The sequence below is a fragment of the Labrus bergylta genome, chromosome 1, assembly GCF_963930695.1.
Source record: "Labrus bergylta chromosome 1, fLabBer1.1, whole genome shotgun sequence".
Lineage (NCBI taxonomy): Eukaryota > Metazoa > Chordata > Actinopteri > Labriformes > Labridae > Labrus > Labrus bergylta.
Window position 1 is genome coordinate 35,696,698 of NC_089195.1, and position 21,206 is coordinate 35,717,903.

At 42.7% G+C, this 21,206-nt stretch overlaps 1 protein-coding gene across 3 annotated transcripts; it reads left to right on the plus strand.

The window, feature by feature from the left end:
- The first annotated feature begins 4,638 nt into the window (after positions 1-4,638).
- ero1b (endoplasmic reticulum oxidoreductase 1 beta) lies at positions 4,639-20,659 on the plus strand. Of its 3 annotated transcripts, none has more exons than XM_020655987.3 (16): positions 4,639-5,130; positions 8,181-8,300; positions 9,979-10,062; positions 10,368-10,409; positions 12,251-12,333; positions 12,653-12,726; positions 12,958-13,078; positions 13,305-13,351; positions 14,008-14,019; positions 14,117-14,146; positions 14,659-14,751; positions 15,475-15,721; positions 15,806-15,875; positions 15,994-16,080; positions 16,881-17,014; positions 17,177-20,659. In XM_020655987.3, the coding sequence occupies exons 1-16, from the start codon at positions 4,963-4,965 to the stop codon at positions 17,235-17,237; spliced, it is 1,473 nt and encodes a 490-aa protein (XP_020511643.2). In that variant the 5' UTR covers positions 4,639-4,962; the 3' UTR covers positions 17,238-20,659. The 3 variants fall into 3 exon arrangements, with proteins under 3 accessions (XP_020511643.2, XP_020511644.2, XP_020511645.2); XM_020655988.3 differs by having other exon boundaries at positions 14,120-14,146; XM_020655989.3 differs by lacking the exon at positions 4,639-5,130 and adding an exon at positions 6,327-6,494.
- Positions 20,660-21,206: the final 547 nt, after the last annotated feature.

Below are 21,206 nucleotides of genomic sequence, written 5' to 3' on the forward strand. Positions count from 1 at the left end.
GGAGACCTGTTGTTTTGTTTTTCATCCCACTGTCTTCTTGTATACTGCAGTCAAATTGTCAGGTTTTTATTGTAATATATTAGAATATTCTGTGCTTGTTATATGATAATTGAATTGATCAACTTCAACATTTTACCCAATTAAGTATTTTTTTTTCCTGTATGAGACAGCTCCAAAACTAAAAGACGGAAGATCTTCAAAATTAAAATTCAAGAAACTCTAAATGATTCTCTCCACCCCATTGGACATATGACAAACTAAAAATATTACTTGTGTTGCATGATGTCCACTCTATTGCAAACTTTTGTTACTTCTTCAAATTTATGAATATTAAAGTTCACATATCCTCCTCCTCTTCAACCAGTTTAAATAAGTCTCAGAGCTCCTCAAAACATGTGTGTCAAGTTTCTTCTTCTAAATCCACTCTGATTCTGTATTTGATCATGCCTATAAACCCCTCTATTTCAGCCCTGCCCATAACAGGCTGTTTCTGTCTGTACCTTTAAATATGTAAATGTTTAACTCCCCCCTCTGGAAGGGCTTGGGTGTCTCAGGCTTTCTCACTCCATGTCCTATAGGCAGACTCAGAGGGCAGAACAAACACCTAGCTGTCCCATGTTACACCTATTAGAGTTAGAGAAACATGGAGAAGTGTATTGTAAATAATGTGTGACCTTTAAAAAAAATTATGAGTAACGACCACAGTAAGTTGAGTTCATAAAAATAAAAGTAACTTCTGTTAACTGGCATTGGCATTTCATGTAGACTTCTTTTGTAGTGTTATGGTACTAATGTGCTTCAGGAGAAGAGTAATAATACAGTAAATATAAAACTATACTCATACATTCAAGAATTCAAGATCCTTCTTCTCATTTACAAAGCTCTAAATGGCCAGGCACCATCCTATCTTAAGGAGCTACTAGTGCCGTACTGTCCCTCGAGAGCGTTGCGGTCCCGGAGTGCAGGCCTGCTGGTGGTACCTACAGTATCTAAGTGTACTATGGGGGGTAAAGCCTTCAGTTATCGGGCTCCTTTCCTCTGGAACCGCCTTCCAGCCGGGGTCCGGGAGGCAGACACAGTCTGTATTTTTAAGAATAGACTTAAAAACTTTCCTTTTTGATAAATCTTATAGTTAGTGCTGGTGTAGACCAGCTCTTAGTTATGCTGCTATAGGCTTAGACTACCGGGGGAACTGGCACCTTGAGCTCCTCTTTCTCTCTCCCCCCACCCCCTTGCTCCCTATCCCTCTTCCTGCATCTTGTCCCATCTCTCCCCCTATCCCTTTCCAACCTCGGCGCAGTCTACGCCTGTGAAGGCTGTTTCGTCATGAGCCGGGGATCCGGCCGAAGATTTTTGCCTTTTAATAAGGCAGTTTTTTCTTACCACTGTAACTTTTGCTGCTTTGCTAAAGTGCTCATGATGGATAGGCCGGGTCTTTGTAATATAGCAATAAGTAAGGTCTTTTACCTGCTTTTTGTAACATAACAATGAGTAAGGTCTTCTACCTGCTTTTTGTAACATAACAATGAGTAAGGTCTTTTACCTGCTTTTTGTAAAGTGTCTTGAGATAACACTTGTTATGAGTTGACGCTATACAAAAATAAATTGAATTGAATTGAATTGAATTGAATTGAATTGAATTGAATTCGTCTTAAGTTGGGGGAGAGCATTCATTTTATATATTGTTTTTCGTTAACATCAAAGTGTGATTCTCTTGACAATGCTTCCAAATGATTTATTGTTACATACATTTCTCTACTAAAACATTAAATGGTGGCAAAGAATTTCTCAAAGGTAAAAACAGATAATGGGTTATTTGTCTAACAGAAATAAAGTAAATACCGCCATACACCACCTCTCTCAATTGGTACAATGCTTTAAAACTGGATATTTTTCTTTTAGGTTTTTTAAGAAGCCGAGTTGAAAACCTGAAGGTTTGAATCAGAGAAGGAAGTGAAATTTGTTTTTATACAAGTCAGCAAAGATTTGTCAGTACTAAAATTCTGCAGTAAAAAATCATCTGCACAACAATAAAGGTAAAAATCAGCCCTTTCACCAGCAGAGGGCGCTTGTGTTTTATAAAGTTTTTTTTAAATTGGTCATTGTAAGGTCATCAAAAACACTTTTAGAAACAACTTGTTTTACTTGTATGAAAACAAATTTCACTTAGTTCTCTGCTTTCTTCATATTAAACGCCTCATTGTGGTTTCTTCATGTCAAGATTTTACTGTGAAACAGCCAGAGGAAATAGAATTCAGTTTGGCTGCAGGATGTTATCAGTGAACAACAACGATACCAGGAAGTTAGAACTGAACCGAACTGAAAGTTTAACACGCTCGAGTATGAAGAGAGAGTGAAATGAAGAGTTGAGTGTAAATCCTGGTTGTTCAAAGTGTAAACATGATCAGCTGTACTCACCACTGTTTGCAGAGACTCTGCTGTGTCGTTGACAAAGATTGGATGAAGTTAGTTTAATTTCTTTGAAGAGAAACGGAGACCTTTCTGGACGGCTGCTTGGCTGACACCCTGACAAACTTTAAGTTTAATTTCTTCAGAGTGACGCTGAAGCTCTCCTCACTCAGCTGTGGCTCCACCTTGTTAGCTGTTACTTGAGTTGCATCATCATAGTGAATATTATTATTATTATTATTATTATCAAAGCAGAGAGGCAATGAGGCAGCAAGGGTTTGGATAAATGTTGGTTTGTTTCTTTAACCCAGCAGTTTAATTTTTCAACTTTTGATTTCTACAGGTATGTTTCCTGTTTCCTTCTGACAAGTTTCAAACAAAAAGTGTGTAGCCTCTTGAATGAAACTCAGAGTTTTGTGATAACGCTCGTTCTTGAATCAAAGTAAATGTCATCATGTATTCAGATCACTTGTAGAAAAATAGGTGATGACCGTAGTTTTATGTTTCTTTCGACGGGAACACAAACTTTTAACTCGACTGCAGCTCTGACAGTTAAAGGAGGAACATGCGACTTTTTGATCCAGTAGACGTCGCCCTCGAGCTCCAGCATGAAACCAAAACAAACTGCTGTTAGGCCACGCCTCCTCCACACTGAAGCCTCTGCTCTGCTCCAGAGACACACCTCCAACCCCTCTTCTCTCTAATTCACACGAAGGAGTTAAGCTCAAGCGGCAGACAAATTTGTCCTTTTACATTTCATGTAAACTGACACAGAATGAGCGTGATCTAAAAACTCTTACTAACATCCAAATAATCAGTGAGTATGTTCTTCTTCTTCTCTCTAGTTCTTGACTAAAACAGCTTTTATACACAAGGGGAGGAGCCGGCCGTCCCGTCCATGTAAACACGGCTCTGACAACAACACAGCCAGCGGGACTCGAGCTTCTCCCTCATTGTAGACAGTCAGGACTCAGAGACACATTTACACAGGACAGACTGGATTTATGATATTTATGTGGAACATGTCGCACATTCATCCTTTTCATTTTAGGAATGAAACGTTTAATTTTGTATTTCCCTACTTTGCTCCGCCTCTTACCCAATGCTGCTGCCTTCGCCTTTTTAAATGGCTAACCATGTTCGCTATCTGACCTGTTTTTTATGGATTGTATTTATTGTCCATTGGGCTTTGTTGTATGTTGATTGTATAAACGTATGTTTTCTGCTGACTGCAAAACAAAGTGCCCTCTCACAGGATAATAAAAGACACCTTGAGCTCTCGCTGCCGCTCTGTTTGTGAGAATCAGGGTGTGACTTTATGTAAGAGGCCTTTTACTACATTGGCTTACTCTGCAGTGTGAGTTTAAAAGAGTTTAATTCCAGATGCAAGAGTAAAATGTTTGGGTCTGCAGAAAACAGTTATCTTCGAGCAGGAGTTCCCAAAATATTTTTAAAAAGATTTATTTTTGGGCTTTCTACGCCCCTATCTGGAGACAGGACAGAGATCGGGGAGGGGGGGGGGGGGGGGAGACAACATGGAGCCACAGGCTGGACCTGAACCCGGGCCGCCCGCCTGGAAGACCACAGCCTCCGCACATGGGGTGCGTGCACCAACCTCCAGGCCACCAGCACCCCAGAGTTTGCAATGCCATGGACCCCCATATAGCATCAACATCTGGTGGGGACAACTTGCAAAGTTTCATAAATTCCTTTTATGTTACGGTTGCAAGGATCATACATTAAACACACCACTTCTTTATAGGTGACTTTGGGGGTCACGCATCACGTAGAGAGAACTTCAATGATTCCCCACCAGCCTCGACTTTATCTTTTGTTATTGTTTTGATTTAGAGCCCCCTGGTGGTGGAATCTACATACTGTGTGTTTCACTTTATTACTATGGTTTTATTGGAAATTAAACTATTTTTGTATATATTTTTTACAATAACTGACAATACATTACAATAGAGTTGTTTTAAACTTGTGTTATTTTCATTCAAAGGCATTTGGGGGGCTCACAGTCCTGACCCACGCTTTGGGAACCAATTCTTAAAAGAGAGCGATTAACAGCTGTTTCTGGTTTTTGACTCTCTCTTTCTTGTCTTGTCTTTGCACCCCCCCCGTAGATTAATGGAATGCTACTGATTAAAATTAATAAAATTATGTACACCTGCAACTCGTGAAAAATTAAGGAAAAATTACACGGATTTTATTTTGAAAGCGGTAACCGGAAACGTCAATAATTCCTGTCGTACTAACTTTATTCTGAAGGAAGCTGCGTTTCGACACAAACTTCTCGTTCTGTTCATTTTCTAAACCATGACTCCGGTTCTTTAAGGGGTGACAGAGGTTTAAATGTCCGTCTGAGGGGTCTCAAACACCGGACTCCTCTGCTGGCCGAGCCGCTCTGACTCTACAGCCTCCGTTAGCCTGCGGATGCTAACTCCAGCTAGCCCTGAAGCTACCGCAGCTTCGTAGGTGAGGGGGCAGAAGTCCTGCTTGTTTCTCGGTTGTTTTTGTCGTCCCATCGGTGGAAACCCCGCACGGAGAGGGATGTGGAGGGTAACTCTGAAAGCGTTCGCTGTCTTGCTGTTGGCCTGGTTCTTCGGCAACTTTGTTCTGGGCTGGTTTCAACAAAACAACGTAAAAACACAACCGGAGCACAAAGAGCAGCCGAGCACCGCCACAGAGAGTCCGGCGGACCAGAGCTGCTTCTGCCATGTAAGTCACCCCCCCTAACTTAGCTCCCCTAAACATTAAAGACACGGAGATGTTTCTGACGGGGGTATTTATTTTTATTCTATTGTATTTTAAGCTTTAAACGACGCGACAACAGCGACCGTTCAGGAAATCTTCTAGCATTTTCTACTGTCTACACTCTGTGACGTCACAATGTGATGCAAGTTAGCGACAACACTACCTGCCGTAATAATTAAAAAATATAACTAAGCTATTCATTTAACATGAATTTAATTTGACACAAGTTCTTAGCTCTTGCAATATATTTTATCTGATAACATTTGAGTCTCTTGGGCAACTTAAAAAAAAGAAACCACGTCAATGATTTAAATTTTTCTGTCAATGAAACTATTATTATTTTTATCGTTTGTGTTTTTTAACGAGTTTTGTTTTTCTTATGGCCCCTAATCAACTGGTATGACTGACATGTCCATAATCAAATAACATTTCTTTATAAAAAAAAAAAAAGAATTAACGTTTATTTCCAATCTATGTGTTTCATCATTACTCTTTTAGCCGTTTGTTGGATGAGCTTTAAATAAAAAATAAAATAAAAAAATAGATTTTTTTTTTCATTTACTTAAAACATGAGCTAAAATCAAACCTGATTATTTGTATTTCTTAAATTTAATCTTTTTCTTTTTTGAATGATTAACGTCTGTTAATCAAGCTATAGATATTAACGTGCGGGAAATATTCAACACTTTAATTTTAAACGCGTAACTTGTCTGTAACATGATTTAGTTTGCAGTTTTCTGCCGTTTCCCCTTTCTAGTGTTTTCCGTGTTTTTGTGAGAGTCTCACGGTGTCGAGGCTTCACAGTTAAAGCAGCGGTGACGTCACTACAAATAAAAATACGCAGCAACAAAAAAACAAAATCAAATCTCACGTCAGGAAGTCAAACACAGATTTAGATATTTTAGCGTAACTGCTGTTTTATCCATTACTGAGAAGAAAAGCGTGGTGTAACGTGATTGGCTGTCGCAAAGCTTCCGCCTTTCTTCCCTCTCATGGGAGTTGTAGTCTTTTGCGTTGTAGCCGTTAAACGCTCATATCGGTGTTGTTCCTGGAAGAAGACTACAAACCGTCAGCGGGGCGGGGTTTATTTTGACAGCTGTTTGTTTGTAGGCGGGGTCACCATCAAGGCATGGGACTGGAGGCGCGTAATGACACTTCAGCCCACAGACAGAGCTGCTGCTGCTGGGACACATGAGCACAAAGTCCGCGGAGGGGAAATTAAATTAAAAATATAAAAATATCAAGATAAAACCGGAAGTAGCAGCATGCTGAGAGGGATTTGCTTCTTCCTGTCTTTCCTGGTGCTTCGGGGACTGCTGCACTCAGAGGTCAGCTGTGGTTTTGTGTGTGTGTTTTTACCTGACTGAGACTTTCAAGTGGTTTCTGTGTGTAGCCAACAACTGAGTGTTTATAATACATAAAAAAGTTTAAGTAAGAGACGAGGAGAGGGGACGTTTAAAATACTTTCATGTTGAAGCTCTTACTGCCAGTTCAGCATCTGCAGCGGTTACCATATGCTTGATCAAAAAGCTTAAAAAAGAGGGCGGTGCTTCATTTAACAAATCTGCAATTTCCTCATTATTATTTGTTTATTAGAGGAACTTATTTGAAAGAGAATCAGAAGCTCAAACTGACTTTTGATTGTCTGACAGTTTCTCATTATCAAGTTTGTCAAATGAACGAGAGAAATATGAGTTGGTAACGTGAGGGCTTAAGAAAACACACACTCGTGGTTATTTTATGCAGCATTTCTATTCAAATAAAACTATTTACACAACCAAAAGAGAGACATAAATGACGACAAAGCTTCTAGTAGAGTTGAGTTAGTACTCAGATATACATCAACGACTAATCAGATTCATTTATGTGTTAGTTTGGGATTTTCTCATCATTATAACCATCTGAGTTCAGACTGACAGCAACGCATATTTTTAAAGAATTGTTTATCTTGTTTGAGTTGAGTTGATTCTTAATCACGTCTGAGTGCAAATCTAAAGGTAGACGATTTTTTAAATGCAGATTTTTTTGACCCAGAAGAGTCATTAAAGGTCCAATCAATAAGATATGAGAGCAGTTATCAGGTCAACAGGTGTTGCAGCGATGGAAGCGGTCAAGAGAAGTGGTTCAGATAGAAGTGATTGTACCCGACCTAAAAAGCCTCTGCATGTTTCTAATAAGCTCCACGAGCAGAAACGTGCTCAAACTAGGATCAATATTGGAGATGCTTTTGAAAAATGGAGAGAGGTTAGAACACAGAAAGGTTTACAGACCCATGCAGAGCTGGATAAACACTGAAGCTTCAGAGTCCACCACATGGTGACCTGAGTGAGCATGGACTCTAGAGAGGGGGGGGGGGAGACAGCTCTCTATAATGTTTAGAATCTGGTGTCAGAGTTACAGATCGCTCCTTTAAATAGAACAAAAACATTTTTAATTTCTCACCAGACTTTGTCCTGATACTATAGAATTTATCACCTAAATAAGCAAACACACTTTGACTCTGTTTTTAAGGCAGTTAAACCCGGTGTGTGTACAGAGGACTGAGGCGTCATGTTGTAGGTGATTACCTCGTTAAATCAATTAAACCTCCTCACTACAAACAGGTGGCGTTAACAGCTCCACCTTTAATGCCCCTCTGTGTTTACAGAACGCCTTCCTGTTCTCAGATTTGCATTGTTCTGGTTGTTTGTTTGCTGCGCAGGTCAAACACGCTTGTCTCAGTTTAACATCCCGGCGTGTACAGCTCAACGTTTGTTATCGACCAGGTGGTACGTCTGAGTCTCGTAGGCCCTGTGGGGTTCAGGTGACAGCACAGGTGGATGTATTTTGTTTGGATGTGCAGGGAAGGTGGTCTGTGAAACTTTATTTAAACAGCACAATCCGTACAGGATGTTAGGGTAGAAAATTGCTGGAGGTTTCTGTCTGTTTAGGGACGTTCTTTTTTTTGCTCATGGTGGATTTACAAGGTTTCTGTCAAGTCTCAAACTTCCTTTTTTTTTGTTTTTCTCCTGCAGCTGACCGGAGTCCTGGACGACTGCTTCTGTGACGTGGAGAGCATCGACGTCTTCAACAACTTCAAGATTTACCCTCGAATCAAGAGGCTGACAGAGAAGGACTACTTCAGATACTACAGAGTAAGAGCCGATGTAAAGCGCCGTAACTAAGCTCAGCTGTCATCACGTCTCTCTTGTATGAAGCGTTTGTGCGCTGAGAATAAAGCGCACGTCCGTCCTGTCTCCATGACAACAGTCTGTTGACAACAGCCGCTGTATGACCGACACTGCTCCGTTACTTTTTAATTAATTTGAGACACGGAGCGAAGAGGATGTGGGTGCGAGACTCGATCCGTAGACGGTCGGGGAATGTCATACATTTGGAAAAGAGCGCCGGTGACGTCGACAGCGCCTTTCTGAAAAGTTGAACGATTTCCAACTTGAGCGCTCGGAGCGGCCGCACAGAAAAATGCAGGGCACTCAAAAAAAAAAAAACGTTTTCTCCAGGCGGCTGCTTTCTGCTGTGAACGCTCTCTAGTCTCTGCTCATTGAAAACAATTATAATAATAATATTATAATAAAAAAGACGCTGGCGCTCAGAAAAAGACGCTAGTTGTACACAGGGCCTTACTCTAGCTATCTCTTTTTGTACCTGTGTCAGGTAATGAGATGTACTTGGTTTATTTATCATCCGTTGTTTGTCGACTTCCTTCTTTACGTTTCCTTTAGCTTCTTAAACAAATTCATTTCCTCCAGTGGAGCTTCAAGTTTTCTTACCTCATAAAAAGATTGAAAAACAGATTTATTATCAACAGTGATCATTTCTGATTTGCTTCTTCTTTTAGTTTGAGGAACTGCGGCTCTGCTTATTTGCATCTTCTTCCTCATGTAGTCTCTGTTCGCTCTCTTGACCGTGGACGAGTTCTCTGAGCTGGACTTGTTGTTTGATTCTTCGTACAATCAGGGTGAAAATAAGTAAATCAGAAAATCTCATCTCGCTTCTGTCCGTGAAAAAGACTTCCACATATCTCTGTGTGCCTGTCTGTGAACAGCACTGAGAAAAAGGACACTCCCTGATATCATGGCTCATGCTAATTCTAAACAATAAAACCAGTCTGTGCAGATGCTTGGCTGTGCACTTTGTGTCCACCTGCTGCACCTGCAGAGAGCAGATGTCATGTCCAACACAACACAGCAGTTTTATCATTCAGGTCCATTCAGCTGTTTTTAATCTGTCTCGGCGGTGTTACACAACAGGAAGCCTCTCTGAAATATTATGAAATACTTCTGCAACTTTAGTCATGAACATTTGCTGAGACAGTTTGAAGCACAGTTTGTCAAACTGGTATTCAAGTCTCCAGTTGTAGCCAAGCAGCAACCTCCGGTGTTGAAACATGAAGCCCATGCAGAGGTGTAAAAATCCTGCAGTTCCTCAAGTGTCCACTAGAGGCTGGCTGCAGAAGCACAGGAAGTCACATACACACCCATTCTAAAAAGCCTGTTTTTACAGCAGAGATGAACATGTTTACAGCCTGGTTCAAAAAACCAAATAGGTGTGATTAGCTCATGTCTGGATGGACACACACTGTACGGGGGGTGAATGTTTTGATGACTCATCAGTTTTGATTTGATGAAGGATAAGAGTTATTCACAATAAGGCGTGTAGCTGACCTGATTGACAGGCGGGCGCGGTGTAACGGTTTGTCAGGAGGGTTTAAAACCCGCCTCAGCTCCAGCTCTGAGTTTGTCGTCACACTCGTCTGTGTTTGATCACTAACTCTTTTGTAAGTTTGTATGATTTTCTCTTTTTGCTCTTCAGGTGAATTTAAAGCGACCGTGTCCCTTCTGGCCGGATGACGCACAGTGTGCCATCAAAGACTGCCATGTGGAGCCCTGTCCAGAGGTAAGACCTCAACTACACCTCCACAGGCTTAACAATGCAACTTTTTAAGACACTTAAAGGTCCAGTCAGTGAGATGTGTAGAGAGTGAGATGATAAAGGTATCTTACTCTCTGATCATTAAGGAAACATGCTATGTTGAAGTGCTGGCTTCTCTGACAACAATGCAGCAGCCAGTATGTCCTCCTTCTAACTTTAGATTCTGCTCCTGAATGCTCTGGATTTGTTTGGACCAGAGAAGGTAGATTGTGGTTCTGCTTATGTCAGTACTCTTATTGTTTGTTTGTTTGTGTTTGTTTTGTTTGCAGAGTAAGATCCCAGTGGGCATCAAGTCTGGAAACTACAACAAGGTGAGACCCGACTTTAACTTCACTTAAACATTTTTGTAACTCTGATTTCGGAAACAAAACAAAATATTTTAAAAGGCCCCTCCCATCATATGTCAGATTGATTTGAATTTTGACTCGCAGGTCTGGCTCATTTTGCTCTAGGAAAAAAAAGCCTCTTTGGACCATCACACTCTGCCATGATGGATTTTCCACCATTTTTACTGTTTTAAAAATCACATTTTTGACACCTCCTCCTAAACCATAGGTCCAGTTGTTACCAAATTGGCTGTGGATGCTCATTGGACCAAGCGCATTAAATATTGTATCAAGGTTGTTGATATCTTATTTAGTTTACAAGATACTGACCAATAATAGTAAGTACTTTGACATGGGCGGAGCTTATCAGAGAAATGGCCATAACTCATTAACTATTCGTCCAATCATCATAAATCTTAGCACAGATGTTCAGGGCGAGACTGGTAATGGGCAATTAAAAGCATTTTGATCCTGACCCTTAGGGGGGGCCAAAAATACCAAAAATGTGTACACCAATATTGGGGCACAGATATGTTATTGCTGTCTTTAACATGTCTGGCTTCTTGAAGGCAACAAGGGCTTTCTCAGAGTTTATTTATCCTACCAATAGGAACCTAAAGAGATCCTCGTAATCCCACAGTAAGATCCTCCTGACTTCACTGACGTTCCTTTTATTGATTAATAAAATAACGTGAGGATAACTTTATACAATCGCTGTCGTTAAAGTGATACAGAATATTCCCAGAATAGATGTTTAATTAACGATTTGAGAAGCTGTCGGCTGTAAACACAAACTGACTTAATGAACAGCTGCTTTTGTTCCAGCACTTTCCGTCTCATCAGCTGATTCAGTAAACACACACACACACACACACACATACACACACATACACACTGACTGTAGAATGTCAACGTGCTCGTCTTATCAGGTCTGATAGTTTCCACGTAGACGCAGAGTGCTGAGTGTTTGCTGCTCCTGGCTCTCGGCCCCGTGTTTGTCTTTAATGACCCCGAGTGTTCGGACATCTGCACTCGTCTCAGTCGTGTCCGTTTAATTGACCGGCAGCCAGGAAACGTGAACATGTGACCCCTCAAGCAGTGTGACAGGAAGTCTCAGAGTGCAGGAGCCGTAATTACAAAGAGGCGCTCCTGGTGTTCGATTAAATTCACTGCATTTACATTTTTTTATTTTTTTTGGATCAACCAATGAAGTATCTGACCACGCCTCCTCGCTCAGGTCTGTTTCTGAGTCGCTCTGAGAGTGTTTACTAAGGGGGGCGTTTTCACATTAGGCACGATTGATTTTTACCGTGCTCGACCACGATTCCTCCCCCCCTCCCCCGCTGCTCTGCATTCACATTAGTAACATCGCTCTCGCACCCGAGGACACTCACGTCGATACGCAGTCTGAAACAGCAGGGGGCAGTATGCGCGTAGTTGGTTTGCATATCCGCCAAAAAGCAGAAAGAATAAGAAGTAACCATGGCAACCACTCGCAGACTGAGCCCATCCTGCTAACTGTGGATGTTTTAGTTTTTTCTGAGACGCCAACGGTTTTTGAAACGTCAGGAACCGTTTAGAACGACGTCATAGAGCGGTCCACTTCCTTGTTTGAGCATGTTTGCGTTCACATCTCCCGCGGACCGTACTCGGGTACACATGAAACGTGCCTCTTCAAGTGGACTCGGGCAGGGTCCCGGAGTACCCGGACTTTGTGGTCAAGCGTACTCAGATCACGTTTTTAATAGTTTGGAGTTTAAATGTAAATCTGTGTAGACATCTCAGTGTGTCCCTCTCACTCTCTGCGTCTGTCTCTGTGTCTGCAGTACACCCAGGCGGCGAACACGATGCCGGACATGACGGACTGTGAACAGGCCAAAGAGCTGGGCGCCATCAACAGCACCCTGAGGTGACAACACAGGCACCGTCGGCTGTCGGGTCTTATCTGCCGACAGCTTCTTTTTCAAAATGCAAAGCAGCTTCAGCGTCTGATAGTAACCAGGTCAAACATTTACAAAACGTCTGAGAGGCTGCTGGTCGCTTCCCAGCGCTCAGCTGACCGACCTTCACTGCAGCGTGGGAGGAGAATGAGTTTTAACGTTCAGAGTGGGAAAATGAAACTACAGATGCATCACTCTGACTCTTTTCTGCGTATCACTCTTAACATGCTGCTGTGTCACACTTTCTCCTCTTTTGGTCGCTGAAGTTGTTGTCATTTCCTGTTTCAGCAACCAGACTAAAAAGGCGTTTGCTGACTGGGCGAGACACGACGATGCTCAGGACCATTTCTGTGAGCTGGATGGTGAGACTTCACACCGCTCGCACAAAACTTTGATCTACAACAACATATTGTAAAGAAAGCGCCGCACACTAAAGGCCAGAAATCTATCATGGATGTTCTAAGTCTCCTCCTGACCTCTGACCTTGAGTCTAATGCCAATTAAATGAGTTTTTCTTCTAGCTCTGTTCTGTGGATATTAAAGTCAGTTTTTTTGTGTCGGCGTCTATGTGTGTTTGTGTTTGTGTGTTTTAGATGAAACCTCTCCAGATGCCGAGTACGTGGATCTGCTGCTGAATCCGGAGCGCTTCACCGGGTACAAGGGTCCTTCAGCCTGGAGGGTCTGGAACAGCATCTACGAGGAGAACTGCTTCAAGTGAGACACACACACACACATACACACACAAACACACTAAACTCACAGGAACATGAAGGACAACAGCAGCGGAAACGACATGTAATGTTTTTGTTTGTGTTCAAAGAAGCAACGTCGTTTTGTTATCTGTTTGAAAATGTTCATCATGGATCGTTTGAATATCCTCCTCCTGCTCGTCTGACTCTGTGATGAGTTAATTATAAAGTGTTGTTTACTTTGTGTGCAGGCCCAGATCGGTGTACAGACCTCTGAACCCTCTGGCTCCCAGCAGAGGTGAGTTTGACTTTCATCAAATTCAAATATTTGTTGTTGTGACCTTTCTGCTCAGGAATATTCTACAACCTTCTCAAAGGAGCAGTATGTAACTCTGACACCTAGTGTTTAAAATGGATACTGCAGTCCAGATTCTAAACATCATAGAGAGCTGTCTCCCCCCCCCCCCCCCCCCCCCTCTCTAGAGTCCATGCTCACTCAGGTCACCATGTGGTGGACTCTGAAGCTTCAGTGTTTATCCAGCTCTGCATGGGTCTGTAAACCTTTCTGTGTTCTAACCTCTCTCCATTTTTCAAAAGCATCTCCAATATTGATCCTAGTTTGAGCACGTTTCTGCTCGTGGAGCTTATTAGAAACATGCAGAGGCTTTTTAGGTCGGGTACAATCACTTCTATCTGAACCACTTCTCTTGCCCGCTTCCATCGCTGCAACACCTGTTGGCTGCTGCATTGTTGTCAGAGAAGCCAGCACTTCAACATAGCATGTTGCCTTAAGATACCTTTATCATCTCACTGACTGGACTGGCTGAATACTTAAAGCCACATCGTTATTAAATACTTTTTACTTCAATGCTTTCAGAAGCGTGTGTGTGTTTGCAAATGTCAGAGATCTAACACAGCTCTGTTCTCTCTCTCTCTCTTTGTTTCTGTTCTCAGGAGACGACGACGGTGAGTAAAAACCTAAATGTCTCGTGTGACTTTATTCTTTAGTCGTTTCGTATAAAACTCTGATCTTCTTCTTTTGTTTGTCACACCCGTCGTGTAGCAGGAGAGGGTTTCTACAACTGGCTGGAAGGTGAGATCCTCCTCACGCTTTTCTCCTTTCTCTCCGTCTCCTCACAAACATTTCATCCTTTACTGAAGTCGAAGCCGCTGAATGAAGCTGCATCTTCAGTGAGGAAAGACAAGTTTAGCATTTTCTATTTTACAACCTGAAGGTGGTAACGAGTATGATAAATAATGATTCTGTAGGTTGAGAAACATCCTCAGACACAATGTAAACATGCACGCCGTGTTTCCTGTCATCCTCCGCGGCCTCGCTGTGTGAAGAGTCGAGCTGCAGCTCTCTTATTTCCTCTCTGGTTTATTTCCTTGTCGTCATCGCTCGGCTTGTCGGCCATGGCAAAAAGGCGGGAGGAGTCAGAAGTTGCAGAATGTAAACGGATAATGTATCACAAAATCTTAGTGTTTGTCATCATTAGTGAACATGTGGGTTAACGAAAGCAGGATGTGGTGGGAGGTGTCAAAGAGTGCGCCGCTGAGAGAGAGAGAGATTTAAACGCGTCTCTTTGTGAACTCTCTCTGCAGGTCTGTGTTTGGAGAAGAGAGTTTTCTACAGACTCATCTCAGGCCTCCACAGCAGCATCAACCTCCACCTGTGTGCCGAGTACCTGCTGGACGGTACGACTCACTCTTCTCTATAAACATAAAGTCTGTCAAACATTAGAGCAGGTCGGGTCACGCTCGGGGACTTCAAGAGGATTCATCTCACTTTTATTTTGTAGAGGAATAAATCTCAAAACGTCGTTAGAAAGTGGTTTCGAAAAACTTCCCTGTTGAGCTTCTTCCTCTTTTTGTGAATGGAGTCTGGTGTGTTTGTAGAGGGAGATGTAACAGCTGTTTGTGGTTTTAAAGAATCCTCTTCCTCTGTAACAAAAAGGTCTCTGCAGGGTAACGCTGTCAGACACTTTCTACTAAATTCAAGGTCCAAGAAAAAAACATGAATATTTTACACTTCTTATTGTTAGCTTTGTTGCTGAAAATTCACCTTAATGTCCAATAAAACATTATTTCTTTACACTTGTTTTAATGGGCCAAATATATGAATAGTGGGAAGAGGTACATTCACTGTCGTCAGATTTTTTTATTTAAAAAAAAAAATAATTTAACACAGTCGGTCAGCCTATAGGCGAGCTACCAGTAGCTCCCGGGCTACCTGTTGGAGACCCCTTTTCAGTTCAGAGACAAAAACAAACTTCTAGTAGACTGACTTTATTTTGTTGCAGACGTTATAGACAGTTTCACCGCTGTAGGCTGAAAAATAACACAAATATATGTCCCAGTTAAAAGACCCCAAACAACATGTAGTCACCTCTAATTGTTCTCTGCTGTGGTTTCCCTCAGAGGGTTGGGGCCGCTCCGTCTGGGGTCCGAACGTTCAGGAGTTCCGGCAGCGTTTCGACACGGCGGAGACGAAGGGCGAGGGCACGCGGAGGCTGAAGAACCTGTACTTCCTGTACCTGATCGAGCTGCGGGCGCTCTACAAGGTGGCGCCGTACTTCGAGCGGGCCTTCGTCAACCTGTACACGGGGAACGTGCAGGAGGACTCGGCCACCAAGGAGCTGCTGCTGCAGATCTTCAACGAGATCAGGTGCGACGCCGCGGCCCTGCGTTTGTTTGTTTATGTATTCATAAACCTGTGTGAGGTCAGACTAACCTCTCTTTGGTCTTCCAGAGCGTTCCCGATGCACTTTGACGAGAAGTCGATGTTCGCCGGACACAAGACGGAAGCAAAAATATTAAAAGTGAGAACAAACCTCAAACGTCTCGTCTGAGGTCATGAAGAGTTTGAAAATCTGTGTCATCACAGCTTGATCGACTTCCTATTAAAAAGACACTCGTTTGTTTTCTTTGACGTTTCAGGAGGAATTCCGTCTCCATTTTAAAAACATCTCCAGGATCATGGACTGCGTCGGCTGCAGTAAATGTCGCCTGTGGGGGAAAATGCAGGTAAGTCTCTACACCTTTAATAAAAAGCTCTTTTGACTTAATCAGAGCGAGAGGGCGGAGCTCTACGCTGACTGTTTGTCAACAGAAGAGGTCTGTTTGTGCTTTAAAGACAAAGAGGGAGCGATCAGTGGGGGCGGGGAACATCCAGCTCAACCTCCTGTCTCTCCTTCGTTGTTTTCTTGGATTGGTCGGTCTCAGGACGCCACTCTCTCACAAGCAGCCTCCGTCACAGTGGATGAGCTGGACGAGGAAGAAGTGGACCTACATCCTTGAGAGATTAAATTTGAAGCAAATGTCAAAGAGCATAAAAAAAATGTGGCGCCCTCTGGTGGTCAGGGAGAGCATTGCACAATGTTTTGGGCAGCAGAGTAAAAGGCTTAGTCCTGGGGGGGTTTGGCAAAATTAGAGCGAGGAGATCAGAGGTTTCCTGTGAGGGTTTGTGAGGTGAGCAGTTCTTTGAAGTAGGGAGGGGCTTCACCGTATACGAGTTGATGGCTTAGTAGCATTTATTTTGGTAGAGTCGGTCGTCTCTCAACCAGAAGGTCGGTGGTTTGATCCCCAGCGCCTTCAGATGAAAAACATGACGTGCTGTCACAATGGGAACCTGCATTTAAGGCGTTAAATTCAAATATCAATGTAAGTCTCTGTTCTGTCCCAGTCATTGGGATGGACCAATCGTACAAGTGGGCGGCCCGGGCCCATAACGCCATGCCTGCATTAACATTAATGTCATGTAAAATATTTCTGTCTGTATTTCTTCTGCAAACGGGTTTCTTGTGTTTCCCTCATGTCGTGTGCAGACTCAGGGTCTGGGTACGGCCCTGAAGATCCTGTTCTCTGAGAAGGAGATCCAGAACCTCCCAGAGCACAGCCCCTCCAAAGGTTTCCAGCTGACCCGGCCGGAGATCGTCGCCTTAGTAAACGGCTTCGCCCGGTACGTTAGCTGCTCTTTGTCTGATTGACTGGCAAACCCTTAAATGTATATTTAAATATGTCACCAGAAAATGGCTCTGGTGGCGCCCCCTGTTGGGCGATATACTTAAATAAATGTCTGTAATTTCTCTTTTCTCTCCCTCTCTCTCTCTCTCTCCGTCAGGTTGTCCACCAGCATACATCAGCTGCACAACTTCCGCCTGCTGCTGAAGGAGAATAGGTAACAGGAGGTGATGCCTCACCTGGCCAGTAGGCGGAGTAGCCAGCCCACAGAGAACTGCAACGAGGAGTAATCCTCGCCCAGAAGAAGAACTTTTTCATGGACACCAAGATCAGAATAAAAGGAAAAAAACCTCAAAATGCTTTCTCTAATCCCAACAACCCTCTCCTCCTCCTCCTCCTCCTCTTCCTCTTCCTCCTCATCTTCCTCTTCCTCTTCCTCTTCCTCTTCCTCTTCCTCCTCCTCTTCCTCCACATCTTCCTCCTTCTCCTCCTCTTCCTCTTCTTCCTCTTCCTCCTCTCCTCATCTTCCTCCTCCTCCTCATCTTCCTCCTCCTCCTCATCTTCCTCTTCCTCTTCCTCCTCCTCTTCCTCTTCCTCCTCCTCTTCCTCTTCCTCTTCCTCTTCCTCCTCCTCCTCTTCCTCTTCCTCCTCATCTTCCTCCTTCTCCTCCTCTTCCTCTTCTTCCTCTTCCTCTTCCTCCTCCTCTTCCTCTTCCTCTTCCTCCTCTCCTCATCTTCCTCCTCCTCATCTTCCTCCTCCTCCTCGGTCTGTTAGATCATGAATGTTAACTCTTCTGCCGTCTCTTGCCTTCGTCAGAAAAACTTCTCCTGGTGTTTTTTCCCTCCATGCCAGAGACACATTTTTGACCTTTCCTGTCAAAATGAACGGTCGCCATTTTAGACAAAACCCTAAAAGGAAGTGCTTAAACATCTGGAAGGAAGTGATGTCACGGACCAAACTGCGACCGATCCAAGTTTGGTCACAGACCCACTTTATGTTTGTGACTGAGTTTGATCGAATCAAGTCGAGGAACATTTTTGAAAATCTTCTCCACGTTCCATTTCTCTTTCTTGCTGGCCCCGCCCCCCTGCTGACATCACATCCTGTTGGATTCTACACACTTGTGAACCTGATTTAGAGACTATTTTGCGCTTATAAGACCACTCAGACGGAACTGACACAGTCTGCTGCTGCCTAATTTTGTTTTTGTTGTTGTTTTGTTTTTTTGGGGTGTCCTCCTCGCTCTAGTTTTCTTCGTCTGCTGTCTTAAGAGAATTTTGTCGCTTGAAGTCTGAGGATCGGCACCAACCTTCTCATGGTCGCCATCTCAGGCCTAATTTATGACGGCTTCCTACAAGGTGTGCGAGTTACTTTGTGTATGTGAGAGAAACTCCCAAACACAGGCGTTGCTGGTCTACCAGTGCCTCCCAAACACACGAGTTGCTGGTCTACCGCCGCCTCAGTCCTCAAGTTTGTTTGTGTTTATGTCTGACCTTGAAGATTTAAACGCAGAATCAAAATAATTCAGTCAGTCACATTGTGTTGCACACATTAACTTAAAACAAGAAACTTCGATCCTAGACGTTGAAGCAGTGGTAGACCAGCAACTCCTTTATTTTGAAATTTTAAAAAGACTGTTTTTGTGTTGACTGTACTTAACAGAAAGACCTTTTCTGTGAAGAGTAAGAAGCTTTTCGTAGACACCAGGCTCCATTGACAAAAACGGTAATGTAACCTTAAGTTGCTGATCTGCTCGTAACGGTTCATTTTTTGTATTATTTAGGTTAGCATAGAGGACATTAAGTTCATGATCTACACCTTAGATTTCAAGTTATATCTTGTTGCAAAAAGAGGCTGTGTATGAGATGTCGAAGTAGCCACCAGAAGTGACCATATTTGGAAAAGAGGGAGGAGCTTGAGAATGACAGTTGTGAGGCTAGTTATCGCCATGGTAGCGAGCTGTCAATCAAAGCAGGTGGCAGGTTTCATTTGCCGTCTATATTTATTTTAGAACCAGAAGTGACCGTATTTGGACAAGAGGGCGGAGCCAGAGAGGAGCGAACTATAGAGGGCCGCCTGTCTTCTCTACATATATATATATATATATGAGAGAGAGAGTCTATAGCTGATGTTAGCACCTAGTGGCTGTTAGAGGAACTGCAGGTTTGGGATATTTTCTTTTCCTTTGGTGTTCAGCCGTGGTGTCCGCAGCTTTAACATTTGTTTATATAAGATTATATTTAAGAAGTTTATGATAAACGCCTCGGCAGGAGTACAGACGCGTCACATTTTGACGTTTTATTTGACTCTCTGCTGAAGTTTGACGTGGACCAAAGATTTTTACGTTGCCTTTTTTTTGTGAGTATTTTTGTGATGCCGAGGAGGCGTTTCATTTGTTCTTAATCATTCTCAGTTCTGCAGTTTGAAGACGTGATTTCACTTTAAGTTGTATTTGTTGAAGCTTGCCATGCTGTCTAAACGAGGTTTCCACGGTTACATCAACGTTAAACAGTAGAAAAGTCTGTAATTAAAAAAAATAAGTGAGTTTAAATTTCATGATAAATAATATTTTTCGTACAATATTAATAACAGTTTCCTTGAAATCAGCTCACAGATCAAAAGTCACATATTCTGTAAAATCCACTTCTCCATGTTCCTCTAACTCTAATATGTGTCTCTAGTCTACAAACCCCCCAATGATGAGAAAAGTCCATCCTCTCCGTCTTCTGCCTGCTCCACTTTTCAGAAAATGTGTGCTCAAACAGGCCGTTTGGAGATTTTCCCTTCATGACATCACAAAGGGCAGTAGCCCCTCCCCCAGGTGGGTGACACTCCCACAGCTAGGTGTCTGTTCTGCCCTCTGAGTCTGCCTTCTCACCGTAAACAATAGGACATGGAGCGAGAAACCCTGAGATTCTCAAGCCCTTCCAGAGAGGGGGCGTGGTCAGACACCGCTCATTTACATATTTAAAGTTACAGAAACAGCCTGTTCTGAGCAGGGCTGAAATAGAGGGGTTTATAGACATGATCAAATACAGGATCAGAGTGGATTTAGAACAAGACACTTCACACACATGTTTTGTGGAGCTCTGAGAGATATTTAAACTGGCTGAAGAGGAGGAGAATATGTGACCTTTAAAGAATTTTTAAAATTTGAACTTTCATAAACGATGCAGCTTAAAATTAATTTTGGTGGAACCTCTCCGCCTCCATCCGAGAGTGCAAGTTTTTAAGATCAAAATATAAAAGTTTATCCTCTTTGTTTCTTTTTGTGTGAGGTGTTCAGAAAGTGTGTGTGTGTATATGAGTGTGTGTGTGAGAGATGAATGCATAAGTCCTCTGAGCCTTGCATGCCCTCCAGCAGCCGGATGTCGTTCATCGTCCGCTCGTCAGCCTTAAAACTAACAACCGCTATTTTCAAACAAAAAAAAGACAAAACTTTAAAAAAAATAAAATAAATAGGAAACTGCTTCAGAGAGTTTTCTCACTCCTCATGTTGAATCTGTAAAGTTTGTAAAAGGCAGCACACGTTTTCTCTGTTTTTCTCTCAGATCTTTATGAATATAAATAGTTGCACCATGTCGATGTGTGTACCTGTTGATTCTATTTATTTGACAAGAGGAATAAATATTTCTGAACATTACTGAAATCTGGTTTTCTTCTTTCACGACCTTCAATATCCTACAAATGCATCGCAAAACACAGCCTTTTTCCATCTCAGAAACATCGCCCGCCTCTGTCCCTCCCTCTCCTTTCCAGCCTCTGAGACCCTCACCCACACATTCATTACCTCTAGACTGGACTACTGCGGCAGTCTCATCTACGGTTCATCATTCAAAACACACAAGAAACATTTCCAGAACTCTGCTGCTCGTCTCCTCACACACTCCCTGACCACATCACCCCCATCCCTCATGACCTCCACTGGCTCTACTGGCTCAGAAATGTAGAGATGTATACCATTCTCATGTATCAGAAACCACAATGTCAGGAAGTGCTTTTATTTTGAAGGTAGACAAACTGAAGTTTGGTGCTTTTATTTTGAAGTTGGACAAACTGAAGTGTGGTGCTTTTATTTTGAAGGTAGACAAACTGAAGTGTGGTGCTTTTATTTTGAAGGTGAACAAACTAGTGTGGTGCTTTTATTTTGAAAGTGGACAAACTGAAGTTCGGCGCTTTTATTTTGTCGG

Excerpts from the sequence above, each read along its gene's own strand:
- ero1b (XM_020655987.3), top strand. The coding sequence starts at position 4,963 with ATGTGGAGGGTAACTCTGAAAGCGTTCGCTGTCTTGCTGTTGGCCTGG. Across the intron at positions 10,410-12,250 it reads AGTCTGGAAACTACAACAAG|TACACCCAGGCGGCGAACAC; the intron begins GTGAGACCCGAC and ends CTGTGTCTGCAG. Across the intron at positions 13,079-13,304 it reads TACGAGGAGAACTGCTTCAA|GCCCAGATCGGTGTACAGAC; the intron begins GTGAGACACACA and ends CTTTGTGTGCAG.